Consider the following 25,625-nt stretch of genomic DNA (forward strand, 5'->3'; position numbering starts at 1 on the left):
TTTTTATTAAAACACGGTTGGACACAGTAAACACGCGTGTCGTATCGGACGAGTGTCGGTGAGTATCGTATCCGAAATGTGTCCGACACGCAGACACGGCAACTCACCAAAGTGTCTGTGCTTCGTGCCAACAAATTATTATGATTAATGGAAGATCTAATTCGTTATTATTTTTGTTTTTTATTATGATAGATGAATGATAAAATACTGATTTATAAAATAAAAAATAAATTTTATAATTAAACAATATCTAAAGAATTAATTTATAATTAAAATTAGATAAGCAATATCTAGCGGTCATTAAAACTTAAAAAACTTTTTGCTATGGGACCATTTAGTGGTCCAAATGTCCATCGAATCCTTTGCCTATAAAATATACATTATCTTCTCTTATAACTTTTAAAAAACCTCATCTTTAATCTATTTTAAATTTTTTGTATATCTATTTTTAAAAAAATATATTTATTACAAAAATGCCTTTTAGCAAAAAATTTATTTTCTTTATCACTAAATATTGCTTACCAAAATACCATTTAATAAATTATTTTTTATTGATCAAATTGTATTTTTACCAAAATATTTCAAAAAAATATAATAATTAAATTATTTTTTCTAAGATACCCTTCAATAATTTTTTAATTACTAAATTATGATTTTACCAAAATTTTTGTTAATAATTTTTTATATTTTAATATTAATTTTTTGATATCAATGTATATTATTTTAAAATTAAATAAAAAATCTTACCATTGTTAATATGTACTTAAAGGCCGTTTTTCTATTAAATTTAAGAAATTAATTTTATATTTTTATTTTAAAATTGAAAATTTAATAATAATTAAAAATAAATTATAAAAATATAAAATATCTTAAATTATTTAACATATAAAATGTTAAAATAAACAAATTTAAGATGAGGGGAGAGAAGTAAATTTTGATCGTTGTTAGCATGGCCGGGCAAATTTAAAGTACATACATACATTAGTTGTATGTTATTTTTTTATACTGTTACTATTTATCATTGAAATATTTATGTTTTATTGTCATGCTATGGGAATATTCTAAAAAAATTGGTTGATGTTAAGTTAGTTAGCTAGAATCATTCTTTTTAAAAAACATGGGAATATAATAACATTCCTAAAACAATTAGCACTCAGACATATTTTATAAAACTAACAAGTAACAAATGTGGGTATTTTTAAAATAATTATTCTTGGGGATTTAACATAATGGCCCAATTTACCAAATAAAGAAATAAATAGATAACACCCCATAATATCTTTCTCTTAATTTATCAACACTGAATCATCAGAGTGGTGCATGACTTTCTCTATTGCTCATCACAGCCCCACCCCCATAATGTCTAATCTGATTCATACGATCAACGTTGTTTATGAACAAGAGAAAGAGAGTTCACAAATCTTAGCATTGCATCCTCTGATCCTCACTAGTTTCACCATGCAGATAGGAGTCACTCTGAGTGTCAGAAACTGGATTAGTACTGAAAGTTGGAACATTGCATGGTTGTGGTGCCACATCAACAACATCTTCATTAACCATATCCACATCATTGCAACTCAACTTGAATATATTTTTCTGATAGAAGCTAGTAATGTCTTTCATGGTTGGTCTCTCACGTGGCTTCCTCTTGGTGCATCTTAATGCCAATAAAAGCACCTCAGTGACTTGCCTTGCTAATACTCCTGAATTGGGAAATGCATTTGCAATGTCTGGATCAACAATCTCCTCAATTTTGCCTGTTTCCAACCAGATAGAGCTAACCCAACTAACTAAACCGGTCACATTTCTTTCCTCCTCAATAACCACTCTCTTTCTTGTTAGTAACTCAAGCAGAACTACCCCATAGCTGTACACATCAGACTTTCTGCTCTGCACTATTACATATGCATTCTCTGTTTCAGGGGACAATATAGCCATGTTATAGAGATACTATGCATGTATCATCACATTAGAGAAGCAGAAATTACTATTAGCTATGAAAGTGGTGTGCAAAATGCAAATCAATTGAAAAATTTACAAGAAAGTTTTTCTTTTTTTTCCTTTGTTCTGGTAGTTTATGTAAACAGTTAAACACTTGACCACTTAGAGAGAGAGAGAAGTACAGAGTGCATCAAGATCCTTCTTCCAGTCTCAACACTAAAAACAATTATCAACATCCAAAACTTTAATCTAGCTCAGGAGAAAGATCTACGTACCTGGTGCGATATAACCAGCAGTACCTACAACATATGTTGAAAGCTTTTTCCAAGAATGAGATTGACTATAAGAATGCTCAGCAAGGTTTCTATAGAGGGAAGTACCAAAATCAGATATAAGAGGCTCCATCTGATCATTAAGAAGTATATTATGTGGCTTTATGTCTCTATGCACTATGGGTGTGGTGTGATCATGATGCAGATATTTTAGTCCATGTGCAATTCCAACAGCAATGTTAAGCCGTATACTCCAACTTAAGGGTGGTGGGGGACATTTCTCATGCAAAATATCATGGAGGCTTCCATTCTTCATGTACTCATATAAGACCATACCATAGTTCTCTCCTATCCAGTAATCTGCATAAGTGATCAAGTTTCTATGCTTTATCTTTCCCAGCACTTCAATTTCTTTCTGCATAATATGTAAATACTTCGTCTTATTCCTTTCGAATGCAAACTTCTTTACTGCAAAAGTTGTATAACCCGGTTGAGCTCTATAAACAATCCCATGAGCTCCTCTGCCAATAATGTATTGATCATTTAGGTTATCTGTAGCCTCCATCACTATGTTGTGAAGGGAAGCTGACTGGTTTTTAGTTAAGAACCTCATTTCTTCCTTGTACATAAGAAAACCAATCCTTCCTGCTCCTCTTTCAATAGCAGAACCCCATTTTTCACCATAGACATCCTTCTTCATTTCTTTCTTGCGGAGATACATCAAAAGTAAAGCTACCAGGATAGCTGAAACAAACAGTGAGGATCCAAGTTCTGTCATTATAATTACCAGTGCACTGATGCCTTTGTGATCAGTTGATTGATAGGGACATGGCTTCAAATTACTAGTGCTGGTGCAATTCAGGCCACTAGAAGGAGAACAACTGACATATAAATGGGGATTGCCCACGAAAGAAGATGAGGAGGAATTATGAAACTTGCAGAGAGATTTTGAAACATGAACATGCAAGAAATTATATGAAATATTGATCTCAATCAATGAAAGTAGTTCATCAAGAACATCTATGTTTCCTGTCAAATTGTTCAGTGATAAGTCCAGACTTTGCAGTTCTTCTAGATGCCCAAGTTCTAAAGGAATCACACCTGTCAATCCATTGCTACTCAAATTCAACCCATAGAACAGCTTCTGCAGTTTTCCCAATGATGGAGGAATTGTTCCTCCAATCAAATTTCCACCAAGTTGTAGTTCACGAAGCTCGCTAAGTTCTGAGAAAAAGCTCGGGATACCACCTGTAAAATGATTCTCTCTTAAAATTAATGTGGTTATCCCTGTCCAGTTCCTCAAACTTGATGGGAAGGAACCATTTAGGGAATTGAATCCAACATCAAAATGATCCATTTTAGTACAATTTGACAGCTGTGGTGGCAAAGGCCCTTCCAAATTGTTGTGCGAAACATCCAAAATCGTAAGATTCACAAGCTTTCCAAGTGCAGATGGTATGAGCCCAGTAAACTTGTTCAGTGACATGTTAATTGCAGCAAGATTTGTACAATTTTCTAGACTTGGTGGAATTGGTCCACTGATGTTGTTCTTGCTTATGTGTAAGTATTTGAGGTTCATATTACTCTCAAAAACAGGAAGAGACCCAATGAAATTATTTTCACTGAGAATCAGCATACTCAGACTTGTACACCTTCCTACATCAGAAGGTATGTTACCTTGAAGTCGATTAGATCCCATGTTCAGCACTTGTAACTTCTTTCGAAAGCAAAGACTTGGTGGAAGATTACCAGTGAACTTATTATTTGTAAAGTCCAGTTTCACTATGCTGCTATTGATTCCCAAGTCTTGAGGAATGACTCCTGAGAACTGGTTGTCAAACAAAGACATAGTCTTTAGATTCTTGAGCTTTGCCATCTCCAAAGATAGTTCCCCACTCAATCTGTTCTCATTCAGAAACAATTCCTCTAGTTTACTGCAATTACCAATGGATGAAGGAATCGTACCTGACAACTGATTACCATGTAAGTGTAACCTTAACAGCTCAGTCAAGTTCCCAATACTGGATGGTATAGGACCACTGATATGGTTATTGTGAAGGTTCATTTCTTCAAGCTGATGAATTTGAAACAAGGAATCTGGAATCACACCACCCAATAGATTAGACGACAAATTCATGCTGCGTAAGCTTTGCAACTTCTTGAAGATATTTGGTATCAGTCCGCTAAAGCTGTTATTAGAAAGGTCTAAGACCTGAAGCAAAGTACAGTTACTTAGCTTTGAAGGTACCTCTCCTAAGAAACCATTATTCGACAACACAAGGGTCTGCAAGCGATGTAATTGTCCTATTTCTGGTCCAAGTTGACCTTGAATCCCAAGACCACTGAGGTTAAGGTAGATCACATCATAGGCACGGTTGCATTGGACTCCAATCCACGACGAGCACGGAACCGAATCAGAGCCCTTCCAGGTGGAGTTTATGATGAGTGGAACAAAGGTCCAATGATTCAAGAGTGAAAGGAGAGTGACACCATCAGAGAGAAGAGCAGAAGCATTATACAAGGAGGTAGAGAAGCAAAGAATCAAGAAGAGAAGTGTGATATTACTAGTCATACGCATAGTGACAAAAGCCATACAAGGTAAGTAAGTAGCAGTTAACAAAAATGGTAGACAAAGTATTAAGTGTTTGGAACGAATGGGATTTTTTTGTGCTTGGAGTTGACGAGTCTGAGTTTCACTTGAGTGAACACGGTTGGGGGATACACGGTTTAGGTAATTAAGGGGTGCAATTGTGGAAGAATTTCTTTGAAACTGCGTTAAGTGTCGTTTTATTGTTGATATTTTTTTTCTCCAAAGTTAGGATTGTGTCTTTATTCGGAAACTTCTAGTTGAGAATGGAAAGATTATATCATTTGAATTATAATAATGCTAGGGAACAAACATAATTTCAGCCAAAAATTAGCCAAATGTATCGGAATGAATCCAAAATCTCTACGTGAATGGTGTTTATACTAGGTATTAAGATGTTTCTTTTTTTTGTAAATTGGATAATTCTGAATCTGTTTTCTGATCTGTCATGTTTTAGGCATTTGGAGAGAAAATGAGTCCGTGATTCACATTGCAATGATACTGAACATATTCTAATTTAAATGTGGTGAAATATTTAATAACCAATATTTTAAATCATAAATAAATGAAACTAATTACTATATTTATAATTAATTAAATTGTTATATTTTTGGCTGATTTGGAGTTTGTTCCATATACTTTTCCTTTGAATTTTCGTTTGTCGGCTTTTATCGTTCACATTTATTGCAGTTTGTTTTGGTTGATGTATAAATGGTATTTTATGTCCTACTCTAAAATAGTGTTGTGTATAATAATAGTTAATTAAATGAAGAATGTTAAAAGACGGTAAGAATTTATTATTTTTTTATCATCAAATAGTTATTAATATTTAAAAGTATAAGATAAAATATATTATTGAATAACTGAACTAAAAAAATTAAGTTAATAGCTAAATAAATTCTGATAGTCTCTAATATTTTTTAATTAAACAAACATATAACATGAAACTTTGAAGGAAGTTCTTTAATACTTGTTATGGTGAATATATTTTGAAAGATAATTAATTTCAATTTACTTTTCTTTTGGGAAATAAGAATTCTATTTATAATAAACCACCTGAATTTAGTCATCAAAAGATAACACACATTGCATTCACGTGCTCTTTTTTCTTTTTATAATCGTCATAATCAGATTTAATGTTATTTTAGATCCTTTAGTATAAGTTTATCCTCCATCGACCATTAACTATTTACTACTGCCTAAATTATTTTAACGTACCATCCATAATCATGTAAAACTTGATTCTAAAAACCAAGGTAGAGAAAATTGAGATTTTACATGAAATCGAAAAAGTAAATAAAAAACGTAAAACGTAAAATTTTAACAAGATTTAAATTGTAAAATCGTCAGACTTAGTACAAATTTCATAAAATCGATAAACTCATTTAAAATCGTAATATCGGAAGATTTTAAGAGTTAAATCGAGATTCTAGCTACTATGCTAAAAACCAATTGATCCTACGGTTTAATAATTATTTTCTAGATGTTTCATTTGAATTTGGAATCCCTTATTTGATTTCTATTCTCCCCTTTGATACTAATATACACTATACTACCCATTTTTTATAATTTAAAAAATTATATCTTGAAATTAAACTAATCTATTTTTATTATATAAAAGTTAATATAAATTTATTATAGAATGAGCTTATGATATATTAGCTTTTGTGATTGTACCACGTTAGCAATTTTGCATAGATGACAAAATTATAATTGCGTAAAATAAAAATAATAGATTTTTACATAACAATGATAAAAAATAATTAAATTTAATACAAAAATAATTAAAAAATAACAGTTAAATATAATTAATATTTGGATTAGTCACCAAAAAATTAATATTTGGATTAAAACTATAATAATAGCAATTTTCAGTTATAAATATTTAATGTATAGTGACACAATAACATTTGTTTATTATGCATATATTCTCATATAACATGATTAATAAAATAAATTTATAATATCATAGTATACTTTTTGTATTCTTATTCTCAAATTTTTTTCTTTAAAATTATCTCCAAATACACTAAAAAAAACTTTAAAATCATATTATAGAGCAACACCATCTCAAAAATATCAACAAATATAATTTATTTTTTAAAATCCGAATGAATTGTTTATAAAAAATATTCACACGAATAAATAAAAAAAACTTATCACCGTAGAATTGATTATATTCTATGATAAAATATAAAAAAAAGTTGTTTATAATATAAAAATATTAAAAAACACACATAAATAAATATTTAAAGAAAACCAACTTCACAATACTTTTGTGGCTAAATAATTTGGATATAGAAGTAGAACGAGCGTTATACCTTAACGTGATCATTTTTGGTGTTTTTTAAAAGTACAAAAAATACACAAATCGGAGGGCCCTTTAATGTGTTTAAAATTTTTTTAAAATTTGGAGTACACAAATCGGAGGGTCCGATTTGTGTTTAAAAAATTAAAAAAATTTAGAGTATACAAATCAGACAGTCTGAATACAGAAATCAAAATCGGACGGTCTGATTTATACTCCGTAAATTAAATCATCCCACATTTTAAAAAAATACCATAATAGATCACAATTTAAAAAACACCATTATTAACCCAATATTAAAAATAAAAATGTGTTGTATATTTAAAAAACACCATTATTAACCCAATATTAAGTCTAGTTTGAATAGCAAATAAGGCATTAATAAAGTACCAATTTATTATACGTTAAGTTTGTATTTTACTACATGCAGTCATGCACGGACTACCATTGTAGCAAACTGCAAACAGGTATATAGATCTGAATTGCCTGATTATGACTGAATTCAAATGCATTATGAGCGAGGCGTACACAAGAAATCAAGCATATATTTAGTGCAAATATAAATCGATAAGGTATAATTATATATAGAACGTAACCTAAAAGTAAAAAACTTACATTATCAAACAGCATTGAAGGAATTTCCACCATAGATATGGTTACTACAGTTAGCAAAAGATATTAACATATAAGCAAGCCTCTAATGAATTTACAGAAATAGAGGATGAGCAGGGATTCTAGATTACATAGACCTACGTTGGCGTCAATGTAATAAGCGATTGTACAAAGTGAAGATTCAAGTTACATTAATAAAGTCTGCAATGTACTTAAAATGGTTGACATCAAACAATGCTCGCAGCCAACCAATTTTATCAGATCACGGATGTCAGATGCACCTAAAATGCAAATATTATATTAAAACATATACAATAGGCACCATGGGGCTAGTACGTTGCACAATTAGTGTGCAAGTCATTACAAACAAACAAGTTACAAATTTGGATATTATATGGGGGAAAAAGGGGGAAAGTTTTTTCCAACAATGAATGGCAACTCTTGTCTTTCGTAAGAAAGTTATTAATCTTATATCAAGATAAGAAAATGGCTGACACTAGAAAAGAAAATAGCAGTAAGCATACATACAAAGTTTCTAAAATTTGTAGTTTCTTAATGCAATACAACAGCAAAACCAGGGGGTCACCACACAGAGAGAGGTCCAAGTGAGAATGGTAGTTTTACGAGTGCCAGGAACAAATTTGAGTCATCAGATTTTACATCGACTAGAATGAGACACTGCTGTTGCGTAGATCCAAATAAATATCAAAAGTGACTAATAAATATTATAAAAATAATTTTAAATACGTAAATATGAATACAAATAATAAATTATTTTTTGAAAAGTATATATTTTGAATTATAGTAGTTTAAGTACATAAAAATATAGGTGGTAAACATTTTAAGATTTTATGTAAAGTAATTATTTGTATAATCTCTAAAGTTATCATTACTAATTTATGTTTCAAAAATTAAAACTGCATATATCTATATTGTTAACTATTTTAATAAGTACAAATAAATTGTATTTTTTCTTTGTATAGGATTAAAACATAAATATTAAAATAAAATAACATTGAATAACTACCTTAATTTGAATCAATTCAAAAGTAAACGTTGTATAGACCGAATACAAATTATAATTTTATCTAAATTTGTTATATTTATTGGTGTGTTTTATAATATTATGACAGATAAAGTATATTTTTTGTTCTTAAAGTTTGTTAAAAGTTTTAAAAATATCCTTAAGTTTTATTTTATTTCAATTTTGTTCCAAAAATTTTCGATTTGCATCAAATATATCCCTGACGGCTAATTTTTCAAAAAATTTAGGACCAATTTAGCAACAATTTCACAAGATCAGCCTTCAACACAAGTAAATTGGACAGTTGTCATGCATTATTGCTGGATTAATCCTAAACTTTCTGAAAATTTATATTTGATGCAAATTGAAAACTTCAGGAACAAAATTGAAGCAAAATAAAACTTAGGAATGCTTTTAAAATTTTTGACAAACTTCGGGAACAAAAAATATAATTTACCCTACTATTAAAGTAAATGCAAAAAAGTAATGGATTATTAGGCATAAAGTTAATTGTGATAATCTAAAACTATGAATTAGCAATATTATTTTTTTTCTATAAAAGAAACTATATACGAGTAGCTTGACGTCTTTCAACTATAGTATAAACCGCTCATTGGTTTTTAATTTTTGAAACAATCTAGCACACTCATTTCCCATAAATTATTTTATAAAAAATGCAATTGTAAAAACAAATGAATAATCAACTTATTTCATGTGTCTCTAATTATTGTGAGAATAGTTATTAAATATGAATTGAATAACAAAGGGGACATTTAAAATTATTAAAAAGAGATTTTAATTAGAAAGATTACCTTGTTAATTATTATGGAAACTGTTACAAGAATTAACATTGAGGTGGAAAGAAAATATATATTTGGTTTCACAATAAAATTACATCTATACTAATATGCTGACATGGCAAAATTCTAAGAAATCTATATGTAATTAGTTGAATATAGAATGACTTTGGTATCAACTTTTATATAGATAAAATTGATTGATTGATTGATAGATACATAGATGGAATGATTTTTTTAGGTGCTAAATGACTTTTTAACATCTTTTAATCCTAACTATCCATATATATGGCTATAACTTGCAGTCTGGATTTGTGTCTCTCGCATTCATATAAGACTACTACTCTTGCTAAATAAATCTCCTATATATGTATATAATCTGGACCACAACCATATATAGATAGTCAAGATTAAGAATTGTTAAAAAGACCATATGACCAATTAAGAATTAAGAATTCATGCAACTTTAATCTTGACCATTGATGTAAAAGATATGACACAAATTTATTTCTCTCATAAAAGCACCCCTCTCACTTGGACCTCTCCCTATATAGTGTGAGTTAGCTTAGTAGAATACCAATAGGCACTAAGTGCCACCAGAAGGAAAATTTTCCATCCTAGAAAGATCAACAGCCGCAGCTATTATAAAAATGTTTCATGTTATTTTCAAAACCTTTAACTCGATAGCAGAAATGTTATGAGGTTCTCTAACCTTATTCAGCATTTTGCATCTGATCATGCTCGATAAATTCTAGAGCATCGTCTTTGGATACAACATTAACACGGCTAACCCGGCTTTTATGCGTTACTCCATAGATCTTGTCAGCAACTTTCACAAGCTCTGGGCGGAATGTTGTTGTGATAAATTGTGTGGTTGAAAAGTCTGCGAGACGGCGGATCATATCTAGGGAAGTTAAGGATCCCAACACAACAATATAAAATGGAATCTTGATATCAGTCAATAAGGAAAGCATAATAATTGTTAAATTTAAATATCACCAAAAGCCCATATCTGAATCTAAACATTTCCCAACTGCCTCCTCCAAAGCACATTGATTGCAAGCATGGATAAATTTGAACTTTATATTATATATCTTGAATAAAAAAATATATATATATTGAAACAAAAAATGTAATTTACGAAGTAATAAAGCCTCACCAATGCACCAAGACCAAGGCTAAAATAGACTTCTCCAAATGAAAGATGAAGCACTGCCCTTTGAAATTCACTTGAAATTGTATTTCTCATGTAAAACTGTAAATTTTAATGTATATGTACCTGCATTTCCCTCTACTAGAAGCACTAATGCAAGAACTTAACCTGTATCTTGGTGCTTAGGTACGTTTGACAGCAATACTTACGAGAGAAAACAAACATGAAGGTATTTGCCTGGCCTTTTGAGATGAACCCTAAATGAAAGAAGGGAACATGATAAATATGTTGGAATAATAAAAATTGTTTGAACTATTTTGGATATCAAGAAAAACCTATTGTGTCATTTGATTGATGAATCTCACCTAGTAGGATAAGTCTTTTTAGCTGTCAAAGAACCATGCAAGTAACAGCTTTAGTATATTTAGAGGAGATGGTAACAAGATGACTATTATATAAGCACTATAAAATTTTATCGAACCACAGATGCAATACAAGTGACTGAAGGAATCACAACCAGTTAATTGCCATGAAAATAAGATAGCAAGAGTAATAAAAGGATACTTCCAACAGCAGTTCTGTATTGTGGATCCAGAGCCGCATCAATCTCATCAAATAGATAAAACGGAGCAGGATCACATCGTTGTATGGCAAAGATAAGTGTAAGAGCAACTACAGTCTTTTGACCCCCAGACAACTGCTTCATGGACTGTGTCTCTCCTTGTCCAGTAAAAGAAACCTGCAAGGAATAAACATGCCAGGAATGTTGAATAATTATAATTATATACCTAAATTGTGTGTAGTATGAAAGCAAAACAGCAGCTTTGGTTTTGACCACTGCTAGACCAATAAATGAACTGGCAAAAACATTTAAATCATAAGTAAAAAGGGCACAGCAGAAATGCACTTGCCTTCACTTTCACTCCAATGTACTTTTCTACTCTACCCTCTGGGTTTGCTTCACGAGGACCATCCTCATCATCCTCATCATCATCGTGACCACCATCCTAAGAGAAAGGAATGGATACATAATATCAATTATAATAACCAAAAAAGAAAAAAATAACTTCAATTGAGATAGCTCACTTCTCACAAATTTCACATAAAAAATTGATAATCAAGCACCACACAAGAGAAAGTAAGAAATCACTTAAAGCATGACCCTATATAACATGCTAGAAAGCAAGATCCTTTCACAAACCAGATAAAGATTTAACAATCACAAACCTTCTTCTTCATCATAACCAGATGACCATGACCCCCCTGTACGAGTTCAGAAAACACTTCTCGAAAATGCCTAGCAACACCTTTGAAAGTGCGCTCTATTGATTCATCCTTCCGTTGATCAAGTACAGATATCAGCTCTCTAATTTTCTGCAATTACTCAATGCCAGTGACAGAGAACTCAAATAATTTAGTGATGCTGTATAGACCAGTGTGAAAAAAAAAATGCAAAAGCTGGGTTTGGATGTTTCACATTCAAAATGAACCTTAATACTGGAATACAACTAACATAAGAAAATAAAAGCAGTCAAAAATATAAAAAGGGGAAAAAGTTATTTCAAATATATGCAAGTGGTTAACAACACCTTTTTCAGGGACAAATCAAAATATCACCACCATTTTCAGGAAGAAATGAAAATATCAACAATCAGATGCCATGAAAGATCAGTTGTACCAAATCTTTCAGATGCTATAGTGCAGAACAGGAACTAGCAATGTATATCAAGCATTTAGCTGTCAGGTAATCACCCACCTTAATGTGTATTATAAAGAACCATTTCAACCAAAAGGCCAGACAATTACCTCATCTCCTGCATCAAGTTCAGCTTGCCTTTTCTGAAGTTCCTCTCGTTGTTCTGTAAAATTTATATACTGGTCAAGCGCTTTCTTGTTTACATGACTGAACTGCTGCAGTTGATCATTGCACCTGTGCAACACTTTGTGCAATTCTTTGATGTTCCTCCTCTTGTACCTAAGAAGGTGCAACCAAGTTAGCTAAAACCAAACTATAAGAGATAACAACAAACTGCAAGGAAATAACCTAAAACTGTAACAGCACATATCTTCTGCATTATTTAAAATATGGCAGATTTCTTGATCATTTAAAAGAAAATTAAAAAAATAAAATAAAAACCTTATTTATGACCCAAAATTGAAATAGAAAAGAAATGATCATCAAGAAAAGCCTTACGTCTCAAATGCATCTGATGTCAATGGGCCCAGTTCCCTTATTTTCTTTGTATATTCCTCTTCTTTAGCAGAATATATATTTTTTTTACTCAGCAACTGCTCTAATTCTTTTGTTTCCTCCTGAAGTTTTCTTTCATACTCATCCTCCAAAGACTGCAGACCATAGTCATGATTATTGATGAAGCAAAAACTACTGTAGCCAGCAATCAATCTATAATATTGTGTTTAGTTCTGAGAACAAGACAAAACAAAACACGGAAAACAAGACACTAAAGACAGAGACACAAAAATTAATGTTTTTATATTTTGTTTGGTAATAAACTAGAACAAATTACAAAAGTCTAATTTACTCTTATTTTTCCGTACAAAAAGTTTAGGAAGAAAAGTATAACGATAAAAAATATAATTATGAAAATTTGATAAAATAATGAACGAAAAAATAAAAAATAAATTGTGTCTCTTGTTAGTATCAGCAAGCACACAAAATACACTAATTCAGTGTCTCTGGACATATCTTATTTGCCAAACATGATTTTGTGTCTGTGTCCCTGTTTCAGTGTTCCGTGCCTATAAACAAACGCAGCCTAAGAAGACTACATACCTTCAACTTATTGATTTCTTCTTTGATCTGTTTAATTTCCTTTGATCGTGCACTTATACTATTAGAGACTCCTGAGAAAGATAGTGTTGTCAAATATGGAATTATAATGTTTCTTCAAAACCTCAAGAAAAGAAAAGATTAAACGGAAGTCTCACTTCTAAGCTGCTCCGTTGCTTCATCAACTAACAATTTAGCATCACTAAGTTCCTGCGCCTTCAATCCAGCATCTACACCCAGAGTGTCATCATCAGCAGATGATATTACAGCTTCCAACTCTTGCTTTCTTCTCCTCAGGTTTGTTGTTAGATTAGTTTCCAACTCCGCTTTCCGTGCTTCCGTCTGCAAATCTCAAGTTAGAACAAGGATCTAGCCCTATAAACTGTACCAATACAAATACTATCAATTCAATAACCTCGATACGATCAGTCTTGCATGCAACAAGCTGCTCTTTAAGTTCCTTGATTTCGGGATTCAAATCAGACAAAAGCTTCTTTTCCTCTGGTGTTAAATGGTCAATTAGTTCTGTGCCCATCTCGGCTGTTTTCATTGCCATACTAGCCTTAAGCTGTTCAATCTGATTCTGGACATCAAGAAGTGACTTTTCCTACAAGCCATTAAGGAAAAACTTAAAAATTATTGACACTAAAAATTCCACAGCCAAATTCCAACAGAAGAAACTCCAAGGGGATCATCTTGTATAATATAGAAATATAATAACACCTTTTTTGAAAGTGCCTTAGAAATCAATTGCTTCTGCTTGTTAGCATTTGCAATGTCCTGCTTAAATTGTTCCATTTCTGATTTTCCATGAGCACACTCAGCCTCAATCTTCTGCTGCTCGGAAACAAGTTCAGTGATCTTTTGGTCTATCTGTGAGGTAAGTTCAGTGGAAACAAAACTATTGGAGGTTGGAAACAAATATACCATGGCAAAGAAAAGCATGTGCATCGAAAAAACATAGGTGTAACTATAAGAGTTTCAACAAAATATAGAGCAAAATAATTATCTAAGCAAAATCAATCATTGTCAACAAACAACAAAATCAATAATAATAAAACAAAAAAAATCGATGACTTTAGGTAATAAGAGTTCAAAAATCATTAAAATCCACTTAAGGGCTATGGAACCAACCATGTGCAGTCACACACAAGTTGTCCAACTACTCACGGGGAGAGGGGAAAAAATCCAGATATAATCTTATTTTCTAAAACTTGCTTGACAAAGGTCTTTACAATTTTATACACCAATCCACCTTCATCCACTAAATCATTACTCTAAGAAAGCAACATGAATATTCAAGAGAAACCAGAAATCTAAATGACAAAGAATGATGAATTTACTGTTTGAAGTTAACCAAATTATTAAGTTAATGCCTTCCTTCCTCCTAGACTTCGTAGCTACTTTTCTCTTTTGGGAGAAAGAATATCATAAGAAAAGAATGACACAAAAGGATAGGATGACAAGAGATCTCCTTACTGGTGCAAAAATAAACCCAAGTAAAAACTGAGTGAATCAGCACAAAAAAAATAAATAAATAAATAAAGGATTTTATTTATTAAAACATATATAAATATTAAAGGATATCTTGCAGGTCAGATCTAACTTTCATCAATTCCTCCTCTTTTGAGTGAATTTCATCTTCATTTTGCTTAATGATATTCATAAACTTCAATTTTGATCGTCTGTGATCATAAAATCCTCCCGTCATACTACCTTTCTTGCTAACTTGATCACCTGTAATGAAGCACACAGCTTATAGTCAAAGGCAAAACACACAGCCAGGCCATATCATGTAGACAAGCCATGTAAAGCATTTCCACACCAACCATCCAGTGTTATGCAGTCAAGACCATCAGTCCTGGCAACCCTTGAAGCCACATCCAAATTCTTGCACACAACCGTTCGGGCAAATACCTAAGAAATATCAGAAATGATGAGGGAAATCAATTCATCTATATAGTCAAGAAGATAGTATCACCAGCCACAGACAAAAAACTTATAATTAGAAGTTTACAACCCTTTAGCAAATTGCTCCTGAACATGTATTAACTTGTGTAAATAAAAGTTAACATCTGTTGTAGAAGCTAACCTGACTGAATGCAGGGTTATAGTCATGTTTAAAATTCAATTTCTTTAAGAGAGGGATGACATCAGAACTCTGGGGATAAGTAATGCGTGGTGCCCTCACTCTGTTAAGTGGGATAAATGTAACTCGTCCACCTTTATGTGCGTTAAGATGTCTAATTATCTGGGTTGACGTGTCATCATTTTCAACAACCACATGGAATAAGCTGTTTAAACAAATATATTAAAAGGAAAATGTTAAATCAGTACAAGTGAATTGAAACCTGTAAGGAGATCACAGCCTAAGAAGAATGCACTTCAAAAGGATTGAACAAGTGAAAGCTTTGCATGTTCCAACACAAAATCCATTTCAATCACACCAATGGAACATAGAGAAAAATACACACTAGAATGCTACAGTTTGCATAGCCTATATTTCAAACGAAATATAAGGGAGAAATGACCTGTTTCCTGCAGTAACTTCAACTGCTGTGAAGAATTTCTCCTCACAACTCAGCAACTCAATGATCGGACCATAAACACCAGAAATGTTATACTCCCTGCAGATTTTCCGAACTGAGTTCATCCCCCTTCTGACATCCTGAACATAAAGGAGTGTCAAGTATGGTGATAGAAAAAATGGCAACATCTCACTAGAGTAAGTTTATAGAAATAAAATCATGACAGAAAATCTCTGAACTGGACAGATAACAGCATCTTCCACTGCAATCCCAGATGCTAAGTACTATCCATTGTTAAATGTCCAATTAGATTGAAACATCAGCACAGAACATCATATATAATTGCAAAGGATTTTATTACCAACACATTAAAACTCCATAGACATACATGGAAAGGAGTTATATATATATATATATATATATATATTATATATATATATATATATATATATATAATTCTTAATAATCTCCCTTTCTATTTTTAAAGTCCATTCTTGATGGTTCGTTTTAGTACTGCATAACCTAAAGGACAGAAACCAGGAAGTACTTATTCTTTCAAGTCCTTTCCTTTTATATTATAAAAGAGCAAACTCTTCCCATGTTACACAGCTGGTCCTAAGCCCGGATAAAAGAGGAGGGTTGTGACCACATAAAAACTGTCCAATCTTCATGACATAGACCATTATTATGAAACAGCAGTAAACTCATTAATCATGACATAAACCACTTTATACTTTCTTGAAGTTGCATATAAATTCTCTAAGTAATGTTGAGCTGCAATTATATATAATATATATAGCAAGATCCCATAAACAGAAAGCAGTTTATAAGATTTTAAGGACAAAGATCTGTATGTGGTAACAGTTAGCCTAAGTCAGGCAGTATATGTAAGTGATTCTATATTTATACCCCAAAATTAGCACCAACGCAGCAACACCTGTGTAAGTGATTCTAAAGTTATACACTAAATTAGCACATACGTACCACACACATAGTGAAAGATGGAAAATCCCAGATTTACTGTAACATTTCTTGAGAATCTAAAAGTACTCAGAAGTCAGAAGTGAGATGATAAATAAGCAAGAAAGACAAAAACACTCACACCGGGAATTGCGTGATCAAGGCTCTTTTCAGCCTTCTCAACTTCAGCTCTCAGCTTATCAATTTCAGCAGTAAGTGTATTTTCTTTGTCCCATAAGGACCTACAAGACAAAAATTTAAAATCACAAGTAATATCTTTGTCACTCTGTAAAGTAACCAATAATAACATTTATTCTATCTAAAATAGTATGTAGGTTTCTCTACTTAGTAAGTCCTTATAGTTTACTCGAATTTTCAGTTATATCTTTGCAAGCCATTTTTGTTTTAGAAAAAAAAATACGAATTATTCTTGGAATATTTCTTCTGTTTAATGTAGGATGAATTGTGGAATATTTTGTAAGCGAATATTCCATGTGTATTGTGTTTTTTTTTTTTTTAAAGATAACCATTTGTAAGGACCTAATAAATTTTTTTTTATCCATTATAGATAGCCAATTGCAAACTTTTAATCTATAAAGACCTAACAAAAAATTCCATAAAACTATAAAGCCCATCAGAATTCGTAAACCTAATATTCATTCCTTTATCCCAGAAATATATAAAGAATGCACAAAAGATATACATACTTCCTCTTATCCTGCAACTTATCTCTTTGAACTTTATATTTATTAAACCCTTGCCGTGACTGGTCAATGTGAGATTGCAAAGTAGTAATCTGAGATCTACATTTCTCAATGGTCTCATCACAGCCATCCAGTTCACCTTTAAGACGACCAATTTCCTCCAAGAGCATTTTTTCCTGTCCCGAAACAACCACCAAAAATAAATAAAGAAAGAAAGAAAGAAAGAGAAACATCATACGATGATAAATAGACAGCATAGCTCAATGAAATTCATAAATACAAATCTAGCAGCCTGATAAAAAGTAGGGACCTTAATGTATTTAAAATAAAAGAAAAAAGGAAGTCCAGGCTCATTATAGCACATAAAGAAAAATTAGCACTTGCCTGCCCTGAGTTTGAGGAAAGCACTCGTTCAAGATCTTCTATCTCCTTGCGAAGCCACTTGTCACGAGCAGCTTTACTCGGAAACTGGGTTGCACGCCCTTGCTTTTGGTAGAGTATACTGAGCTGTTTCTCACGCTCCATTATTCTGATTTATAACAAAATATTTTTTTATTTATTTGGGAAAAAACACAGTTGAGGTTGTTGCATGTTCTCTACAAACACAAAACAACTTACCCTCCTTGGATTGGCTATAGAAATTATCTAAAGAAACATCAGTGTCAAATACATGCTTGCACAAACAAGCAACAAATACAAAAATCTATATTTTAGATCTAGAGAAAAGTTCTGCAAGAATGATGAGGGCAAACAATATTTCATTATCTTCTCTAAAATTAGTTCTTTAAAGATAATAGAATGAAATTATAAATAGCCAACAGAATAATATTAAAACATATCATGTCAAAAAGACTAATTTGTACATTCAGAGAGCGCTGCATCCAATTATATTATTGAACTGCAACTTTAGACACCCACAACCGTAGCTTACCGCTTGGTGATTTCTTTTTCTTCCATAACTTGTTCCTCATATTTAGGTCTGATTTTCTCCAGCTCATCATTTGAATCTTGAATGTTCTTCTCAAGTATCTTCAGTTGTCTTGCAGCATCTTCCTGAAAGCAGGTAGGTGAGAACAGATCTTGGACAAACCATCCCATCAAAAACAAGTCAAACAAGTAATCAGCCATCATAGTGATACCTTTGCTCGAATATTTCCAGCAATCTTCTCTTGTAGGTCCTTGACATCAAGCTCAAGCTCTGTGTGCTTCTTTAAAGCCTTTGTTCGTCTCTTTTCTATACTTTCTTTCTCTTTGTTAGAGTTTTGAAGTTCTTTTGCAACATCTTTCAATGTATTCTCTAAATCTTTGATTTTCTCATGGGCATCAAGCACGTCATTATACTTTTTTGCAGATGTTTCAGAAACCTTGGCTCGGGCTTCTTCTATCTAAAACAAAGTGACAAGCATTCAGCTACAGGCATCAAAATCCAATATTTCAAAATTCTAGAGGAGAAATCAAATAGGGTTTCTTCAAAAGCAAATCTAATCAATAGAACACAATAAGTAATCATGAATAAACTTATAGATACAGTAAAATTAAACATAGACAACCTCCATAAGTTTTTGTTGAGCATCGTGAACTTCTTTGCTATAAATAGCATATTCCAAAGATTTTCTCTGCTTATCAAGCTGCTGATATTTCCGTAGTTCCTCTTTCTCCTCATCCAACTCCTTCAACCTCTCATCTAGATACTGTACAACTTGAATTATTTGCTTTCTTTTATTACCTATCAAACAGAAAAATGCTGGTTGATAAGAAATCAGTGACAAGAATAATGAATAACATAAACCGAAAGCCTTAAATTAACTAGTTAAACAGAAAAACATGCCAGTTTCCTGCATAATTTTCAGACTTTCACGACGCCGCTCCTCATAAACTCTAGTACCACCAATTTCTTTCAATAAATCCAGTCGTTCTGAGTCTTTCATCAATGTTAGTGATGATATCTATGCAACAATAAGAAACAAACAATCAAGAACTCTATCCAGCTCATGGTTTACCATATATTTATATTTATATGTAAAATGACGAAGAATCTTATCAAAATGAAACACACATTTAGGCACCCCCGCCGTGCACCAATACCTTTCCTTGCTGCACAACATAGTAAGGATTTGAGCGAGAGAACCCAGCACTTTCCAGTAAATTCATCACTTCAGTTTTTCTGCAGATCATTTATAATTTTCTTTAGGAGCAGAGGGAAATAGTCATTTGGCTAAGCAGTATAAACCAGAATATTTCATGTTGAACTGAAGTCAAAAGTGAACGTCAAAACACACGCACTAATATGTTAATAAATTCTACTCACGTTATGTGTTTTCCATCTAAAAAATACTCATCCTTCTTCAAACCAATAGTCCGGCGCAAACGCACTTCCTCCTTGTCAACCTATTCAGCAGCAAAGATAGATGCCAATATTTCAAACAAAATTATTGCCAATCGTATCCATATTCTATAAGAACAAAAATCACTAGAGTCTTGAGCAATTCTGAAGCAATGGAGAAATTACATCACCCTATCGAGGCTGAAGCATTTAAAAAACAGGATTTCCATATGACTTTAAAAAAATACAATTATAAGAATCACATCAAAACTTAGGTAGTTTTTCAAAATTTGAAAGAGAGACCCAGTGTACTCCGTGAATCAAATGACTTCATAGCAAGCAGAAAGTATTTAACATCATTTTAAAGTATGTAAATGAAATAACTGAAAGAGGCAATGCAGAGAAAGAAACTGTACCCGTACTCACAAATTTATTTGGTGAAAACAAAACCTTTATGTTATTACTCATTAACTCATTTGCCAAAAATGGGTTGAGCAGCATTACCCATAATATGCATTCATTAGATCAGAAGACACAAATATCCAACACATTGTTGCACTTAAAGCGATTAAGAAACGACATGTTAAAAATATTAAAAAGGCAACTTGTTAGTAGAATCCATATGAATATTTCTAACAAAAACATTAAAAAGGCTCTATATAATTATCTTTCTAATAAGAAACAGAAGTACCCAAAGAAAGCTACTTTTCCATAATCCATCACCATGGCATTCACACAATCTGTTATATACTTTTTAGACAACAAAAGATTAAAATAGCATACGAAAAGATGACTAATAAAAAAAAATTACCGGAATACGGTTGTCTGAATTGTCAAACACAATCTCCACAAACGCGGATACAACCTGGTGCCCAGCCCCTTCCTGTACAGAGAATAAATCAACAAAGCATGCCCAGGTTCTAAAATTGAATAATGAAACATCAGAACCAGCGGTAGGAATGAAGAAATATGCACAATGCCATACATGGAGTAATGAATGTCGATCCTCATTGCGTAGGTTCTGATAGAGATCACTCAACACAAAACGAATGGCTACATATGAAAACAAAACTTTTTATTAAAAATAAAAGATTAACAAATCAAATGTCGAAGAACAAATTTCAGTTGCATTCCAAAGAATAGATCACTGTCACCAAATTAACGTAATAGAGGCAAAAGAATGGCTGTTTCCATACCATGGAAAAAGTTTGACTTCCCGGATCCATTAGCACCAACTACAAAATAAATAATTAAACAAATAAATAAGATATTAATAGTGTTACCAACTAATTTCTCTCTATCTCTATCTATACACACAAATACACACACACAAGTTCTGACTAATGAGAGCAATCAACAGTTACTTTGTTTTATATTCTTAATTCTAAATCTTAAAGCTAAAAGAATTCTAAAGGATTGAACAATTTTACCTATAATTTGACAAGTCTTTATTCTAAATCTCAATTGAAGAAGTAGGGCAATCCTCCATGGAAAGTGTGATCATTTTCAGTTATTTGGCATTATAGCGGCGGATGATACAAGGATTTTTATAATATGCCCATGGCTGTACCATGGCAAATTTTGGGCCTGCCGTCATACGAGTGACGCAACACCAAGGAAATCACGGGAGCCACAATGGCCGCAACGTCATGGTGGATCCGGGTGTGATCTTTTGCATTTGGAGGGTTGTTTATGTGTTTTCAAATACCCTAAAAGTTTAATTTACCAAGCTAACGTTCTCCCCCTTTCCTTTTCCACTCTACACGAAGTCACAAACCCACTCAACTAGAAAATCTCTTCCCTCTCTACTCTCCCTCCCTCCCTCCCTCCCACTTTGCTGCTGAACGACCTGTCGACAGCATCCTTCCCGTGTGCCACCCCCGGTTGGCTGGCCCTCCTTCATTCTCGAATATGCTTCCTTTTTTCTTTACAATTTGAACTAATTTTTTCCTATTTTGAACCCTAAATTCTTTGTTTTTTCATTCTAAACCCCATTTTTTCTCTTCTCAATTTCTCACCCCTCAATTTTTTATTTTCTATTCTAAACCCTCAATTGGCATCTGCTGCTTAGTTTATATTAATAATATTATTATTTATTTCATTTTGTTATTAATTTTAGTTTTTCATATCTATTGTTATATATTGAATAAACAGTTTCATGTATATATATATATATATATATATATATATATATATACCATTTCCGCCACAACTATCCACTAAAACTTTATGCTGGCCTTTTACCACCCTTCCATGATCCTCCATCCTCCATCGAACACTATGGAAGACATTGGAGTATTCTCAAGCAAACCCAATAGATCTCTTTCAATTGAAGTTTTTTTCTATCCAAAAATAGATGGAAGAAGGAAAGAAGTTCACAATAAGAAAAACCGAAAGTACTTCCCATCTTGCTTATGGCACTCGTTGGAGCAGCTATTAAGGTTAGCTTCCATGGTTTTGGGAGATGAAGAGGCTAAACTTTTATCACAATCTGCTATGCCACAATACAAAGAAGTTGGCTAAAGTTAAAATTTAAATGTACTTTCTTGAAGAGAATCATGTGACACGTCACTTGATTTGGGGTTAAGATTCAGCCACTTGCATATATGATATATCTAGAGCAAATCTTATGGAAGTTTCTCTAAAGGACATGTTTAGGGATTCGCAAGTTTGTTTTGGTTTTTTACCCATCTAGCTTTCGTTTGTAATTCTTCGCCCTTGATTTTTGTAGTTTTAATGTTTTATCTGTCTCAAACTCTCAATCAAATCCCTCTTAAAAAAACCATTATGATATCACTAATAGGGTTTTACAGAAACTAATGTCTATCAAGCCATGAGAATATTTTCTAGGAAAGAAAATTCACCAAAACACTTTAGAACATATTGCCTCAATATGTAATTTGTTGAGTTGCGACTACAACATATCATGACTGATATAGCCAATTGCCTGTTGGTTTCGCTTTTATAAACCCCAAAGAATAGCTTGGACAAAAGCTACAACAGAGAAGCCTTTACCCAAGCCATGGTTTACAAGGTTACCAAACAACAAACCAAGTAATCGTGCATTTTAAAGGATTTTCCAGAATAAATGGTAGAAAGCATCTAAAAAGGTATTTTAGAAATTATTACCAACACAATTAACTTTAGGACTGAAAGGCTCTGTTGCAATTTGCTCTTTGTAACTCTTAAAACCTTCAATCACAACCTAGAAAACAATCCAAAAATGCATCAAACATCCATTTGGCAAGGAACCAATTTCAAGCAAAGAAATTATGTAGTATGTCCAGAAGAGGAGCACTACAGGCTTTGTAACAAGAAGACACAATTTAACCAATTCTACCAATTTTGATTACACCATAAGTAATAAATAATAAATAATTCACATCCCAAGGGACATTACCTGTTTAATGTACATGTTGAAACTGACGTAACCGTACCTACGATAATTAAGCAAACAATCCATAAGCATCCATCAAATTAGGGGGGAAAAAACATTTATATGCATTCTTTGGTCACAGCAGCAGTGCACACACAAAAATGAGAAAAAAGTTACCATCACAAGAGAATTCAAAATCCACCTGCTCCATATCGAGCATTCACACACCCAAGTGAAGCTAAAGCTTAATTACTTTACTAAACCAATTTTCGAAAAAAAATCAGGAACGAAAACAATAAAAAAAATAAAAAAACTACACGGATGCTAGCTCGCTCTAAGAAAACAAAAATCCAAGCAACTTTGACTTTCAAATCTGAAAATCAAGCACAAAATCACAGCGTGAAGTTTTACTTTACGTTGTGCTCTCGTATTCAAGCACCAAAGCAAAGAAATCCGAGTAATATTTACCTCGTGAACCTTTTTAGGGTTTCAAAAATTTTTCAGAAATTTGAAAGAAAAAAAAAAACAGAGCGAAAACGCATTAGCAGACTAAGAATCATGTTACGAATTCGTTGCAACTTTATGGATGAAAATTGAATTGAGAATTGCAGAGAGAGTTAGTTACCTGAGGCACGGAGAAGGTTCAGTAAACAGTGTGCTGAGTAGTATCCAAGTTAGAGCTGCAGAAGCATTTTGTTACTTTCGTTCTCTGGGTGCGCAGGATAAGGCGTGCGCTACAGTGGCGCACCTTAGCCTACTTTTTCGAGGGGGACGTGGAGGAAGCGGGAAAAAAAAGAAGCGGCAAAAATTGGGATATTTTTCGGTTTTTGTTTTTAATACGGGATTAAAAAAGAAAGAGCACAATCAATACAATTAAATTTAGAAAGGTGAAAAAAAAAAATCAGCAGAGAAATAGTACGTCCGTACTCACTCAAGGAGAATGAGAGAAGAAAAAAACGGGTCGAGTAGTTGAGGGTGAAATATTGTGAGAAAGATGGCCATGCTATCGGAGGAGAGCGTGGGCGGGTGTGTATCCGGTGTTAAGGAGGGTTCTTCTCGAGAGGGGTTAAAAAAGCCATCCAAGGTCTCTTTTAGATATAAAGTTATTAGTGCAAAAAAGTCTAAGGTCTTTGCATTAATAGGGTATTTATCTGGGGATGGTATCGCTACAAGTAAGCAGGGTGATTCTCATCTACTAAGTGTCAGTTTTACCAAGGAGGCAAAGAGCTGTCTAGCTGAACCTTATAAGGAAGCCATCGTGATCAAAGTGTTGGATAAGCATTCGTGGATACACGACTCTCATGCATAAGTTTTAGATAGTATGGCGCATCAAAAGAGGGTTTGATTTGTTGGATGTGGGATTTAGGTATTTTTTGGTTAAATTTGATATTGCTGTGGATTGTGAGAAAGTCATTCTTGGTGGCCCGTAGTTGATAGACGGTCACTATGTTGCAGTAAAGTCATAGGATGTGGATTTTAGGTCATGCAAAAAATCCTTTGGATCAACGCTGGTATAGATTCGAGCCTCGAGACTTCTAATTTGGTGCTACCAGGAACAAATAATGCTGCGAATTGCTTATGCAATAAGGGTTCCGGTGAAAGTAGATTTGGCCACTAAGCTTGCAAAAAGAGGAAAATATGCCCGAGCTTGTATTCAAATTAATCTTGGGTTGCCTATAATCAAGCATATTATAGTGGAGGGTGTGACTCATGAAGTGGAGTACGAGAGTTTACAGCTGATTTGTGCTACTTGTGCACGGTATGGGCATGATAAATCATTGTGCATGGAGAAGGAGTCATTGGAAGAAAACGAAAATTCCTTTGGTGATGGAAAAAATAATGAAGCCCCGACACTAGTGCCACACAACAATCATGATATTCAAAAAGATGCTGAATCAGAAGCTCATGATTTACGTGCGAATTATGGTAATTTGGGTGAGAAATTAGGAGTTGTTGAAGGGAAGGATGTAGTTACGGAATCATTGGCTCCTCACATGCCTGATGGTCATGTTAATGAGGCAGCATGGATGATGGAGAGGGCTGGCAACAAGTGCTGCGTAAGAAAAAATTCACAATGGGCCAGTCATCAGGTTTGAAGGATCAAGATGGAAAGCAGCACAAGGATGTTTCGAGAAGGGTTCCAAGGCCCAATTTGCATGGTGATGGAGGCAAATCAATTGGTATTAGGATGGGGAAGCGAGAAAAACATGAAATTGCGCCATCATCACGCATAACTCCTGCACGTCATG

The 25,625-nt window shown here is 33.0% G+C and overlaps 2 protein-coding genes across 3 annotated transcripts; both read right to left on the minus strand.

The window, feature by feature from the left end:
- Positions 1–1,156: 1,156 nt before the first annotated feature.
- LOC130942052 (receptor-like protein kinase) lies at positions 1,157–4,924 on the minus strand. Its single transcript, XM_057870732.1, has 2 exons — positions 2,217–4,924; positions 1,157–1,913 (listed from the first exon to the last, which is right to left on the minus strand). Exons 1-2 carry the CDS (start codon positions 4,804–4,806, stop codon positions 1,423–1,425), a joined length of 3,081 nt encoding a protein of 1,026 aa, XP_057726715.1. The 5' UTR covers positions 4,807–4,924; the 3' UTR covers positions 1,157–1,422.
- Positions 4,925–7,705: 2,781 nt separating this feature from the next.
- On the minus strand, positions 7,706–24,071 carry LOC130940581 (structural maintenance of chromosomes protein 3-like). 2 transcript variants are annotated; one of them, XM_057868769.1, is made up of 30 exons: positions 24,002–24,070; positions 23,401–23,437; positions 23,130–23,205; positions 21,197–21,235; positions 20,986–21,053; positions 20,812–20,883; positions 19,986–20,065; positions 19,763–19,841; positions 19,506–19,623; positions 19,228–19,403; positions 18,817–19,062; positions 18,609–18,730; positions 18,062–18,206; positions 17,681–17,853; positions 17,116–17,215; positions 16,017–16,153; positions 15,578–15,779; positions 15,315–15,402; positions 15,072–15,222; positions 14,209–14,359; positions 13,901–14,092; positions 13,644–13,827; positions 13,489–13,559; positions 12,889–13,040; positions 12,501–12,669; positions 11,922–12,068; positions 11,606–11,701; positions 11,259–11,433; positions 10,254–10,445; positions 7,706–8,001 (listed from the first exon to the last, which is right to left on the minus strand). In XM_057868769.1, the coding sequence occupies exons 2-29, from the start codon at positions 23,413–23,415 to the stop codon at positions 10,255–10,257; spliced, it is 3,615 nt and encodes a 1,204-aa protein (XP_057724752.1). In that variant the 5' UTR covers positions 23,416–23,437; positions 24,002–24,070; the 3' UTR covers positions 7,706–8,001; position 10,254. The 2 variants fall into 2 exon arrangements, 1 of the variants encoding a protein (XP_057724752.1); XR_009070337.1 differs by lacking the exons at positions 7,706–8,001; positions 10,254–10,445 and adding an exon at positions 10,482–10,951 and having other exon boundaries at positions 11,060–11,433; positions 24,002–24,071.
- Between the last annotated feature and the right edge of the window lie 1,554 nt (positions 24,072–25,625).

The sequence above is a fragment of the Arachis stenosperma genome, chromosome 7 (genome assembly GCF_014773155.1).
Source record: "Arachis stenosperma cultivar V10309 chromosome 7, arast.V10309.gnm1.PFL2, whole genome shotgun sequence".
NCBI lineage: Eukaryota > Viridiplantae > Streptophyta > Magnoliopsida > Fabales > Fabaceae > Arachis > Arachis stenosperma.

Bases quoted from the DNA above. Each gene is read 5' to 3' on its own strand.
- LOC130940581 (XM_057868769.1), bottom strand. The intron at 19,404-19,505 runs GCATGTTTTTCT...TCTGTTTGATAG, and splicing joins GAAAATTATGCAGGAAACTG to GTAATAAAAGAAAGCAAATA. The intron at 14,360-15,071 runs TATCCTTTAATA...ACTTACCTCACA, and splicing joins GTTAGATCTGACCTGCAAGA to GATAGACCAAAAGATCACTG.
- LOC130942052 (XM_057870732.1), bottom strand. From the start codon at position 4,806: ATGGCTTTTGTCACTATGCGTATGACTAGTAATATCACACTTCTCTTC. The intron at 1,914-2,216 runs GTACGTAGATCT...CCCCTGAAACAG, and splicing joins TGCTGGTTATATCGCACCAG to AGAATGCATATGTAATAGTG.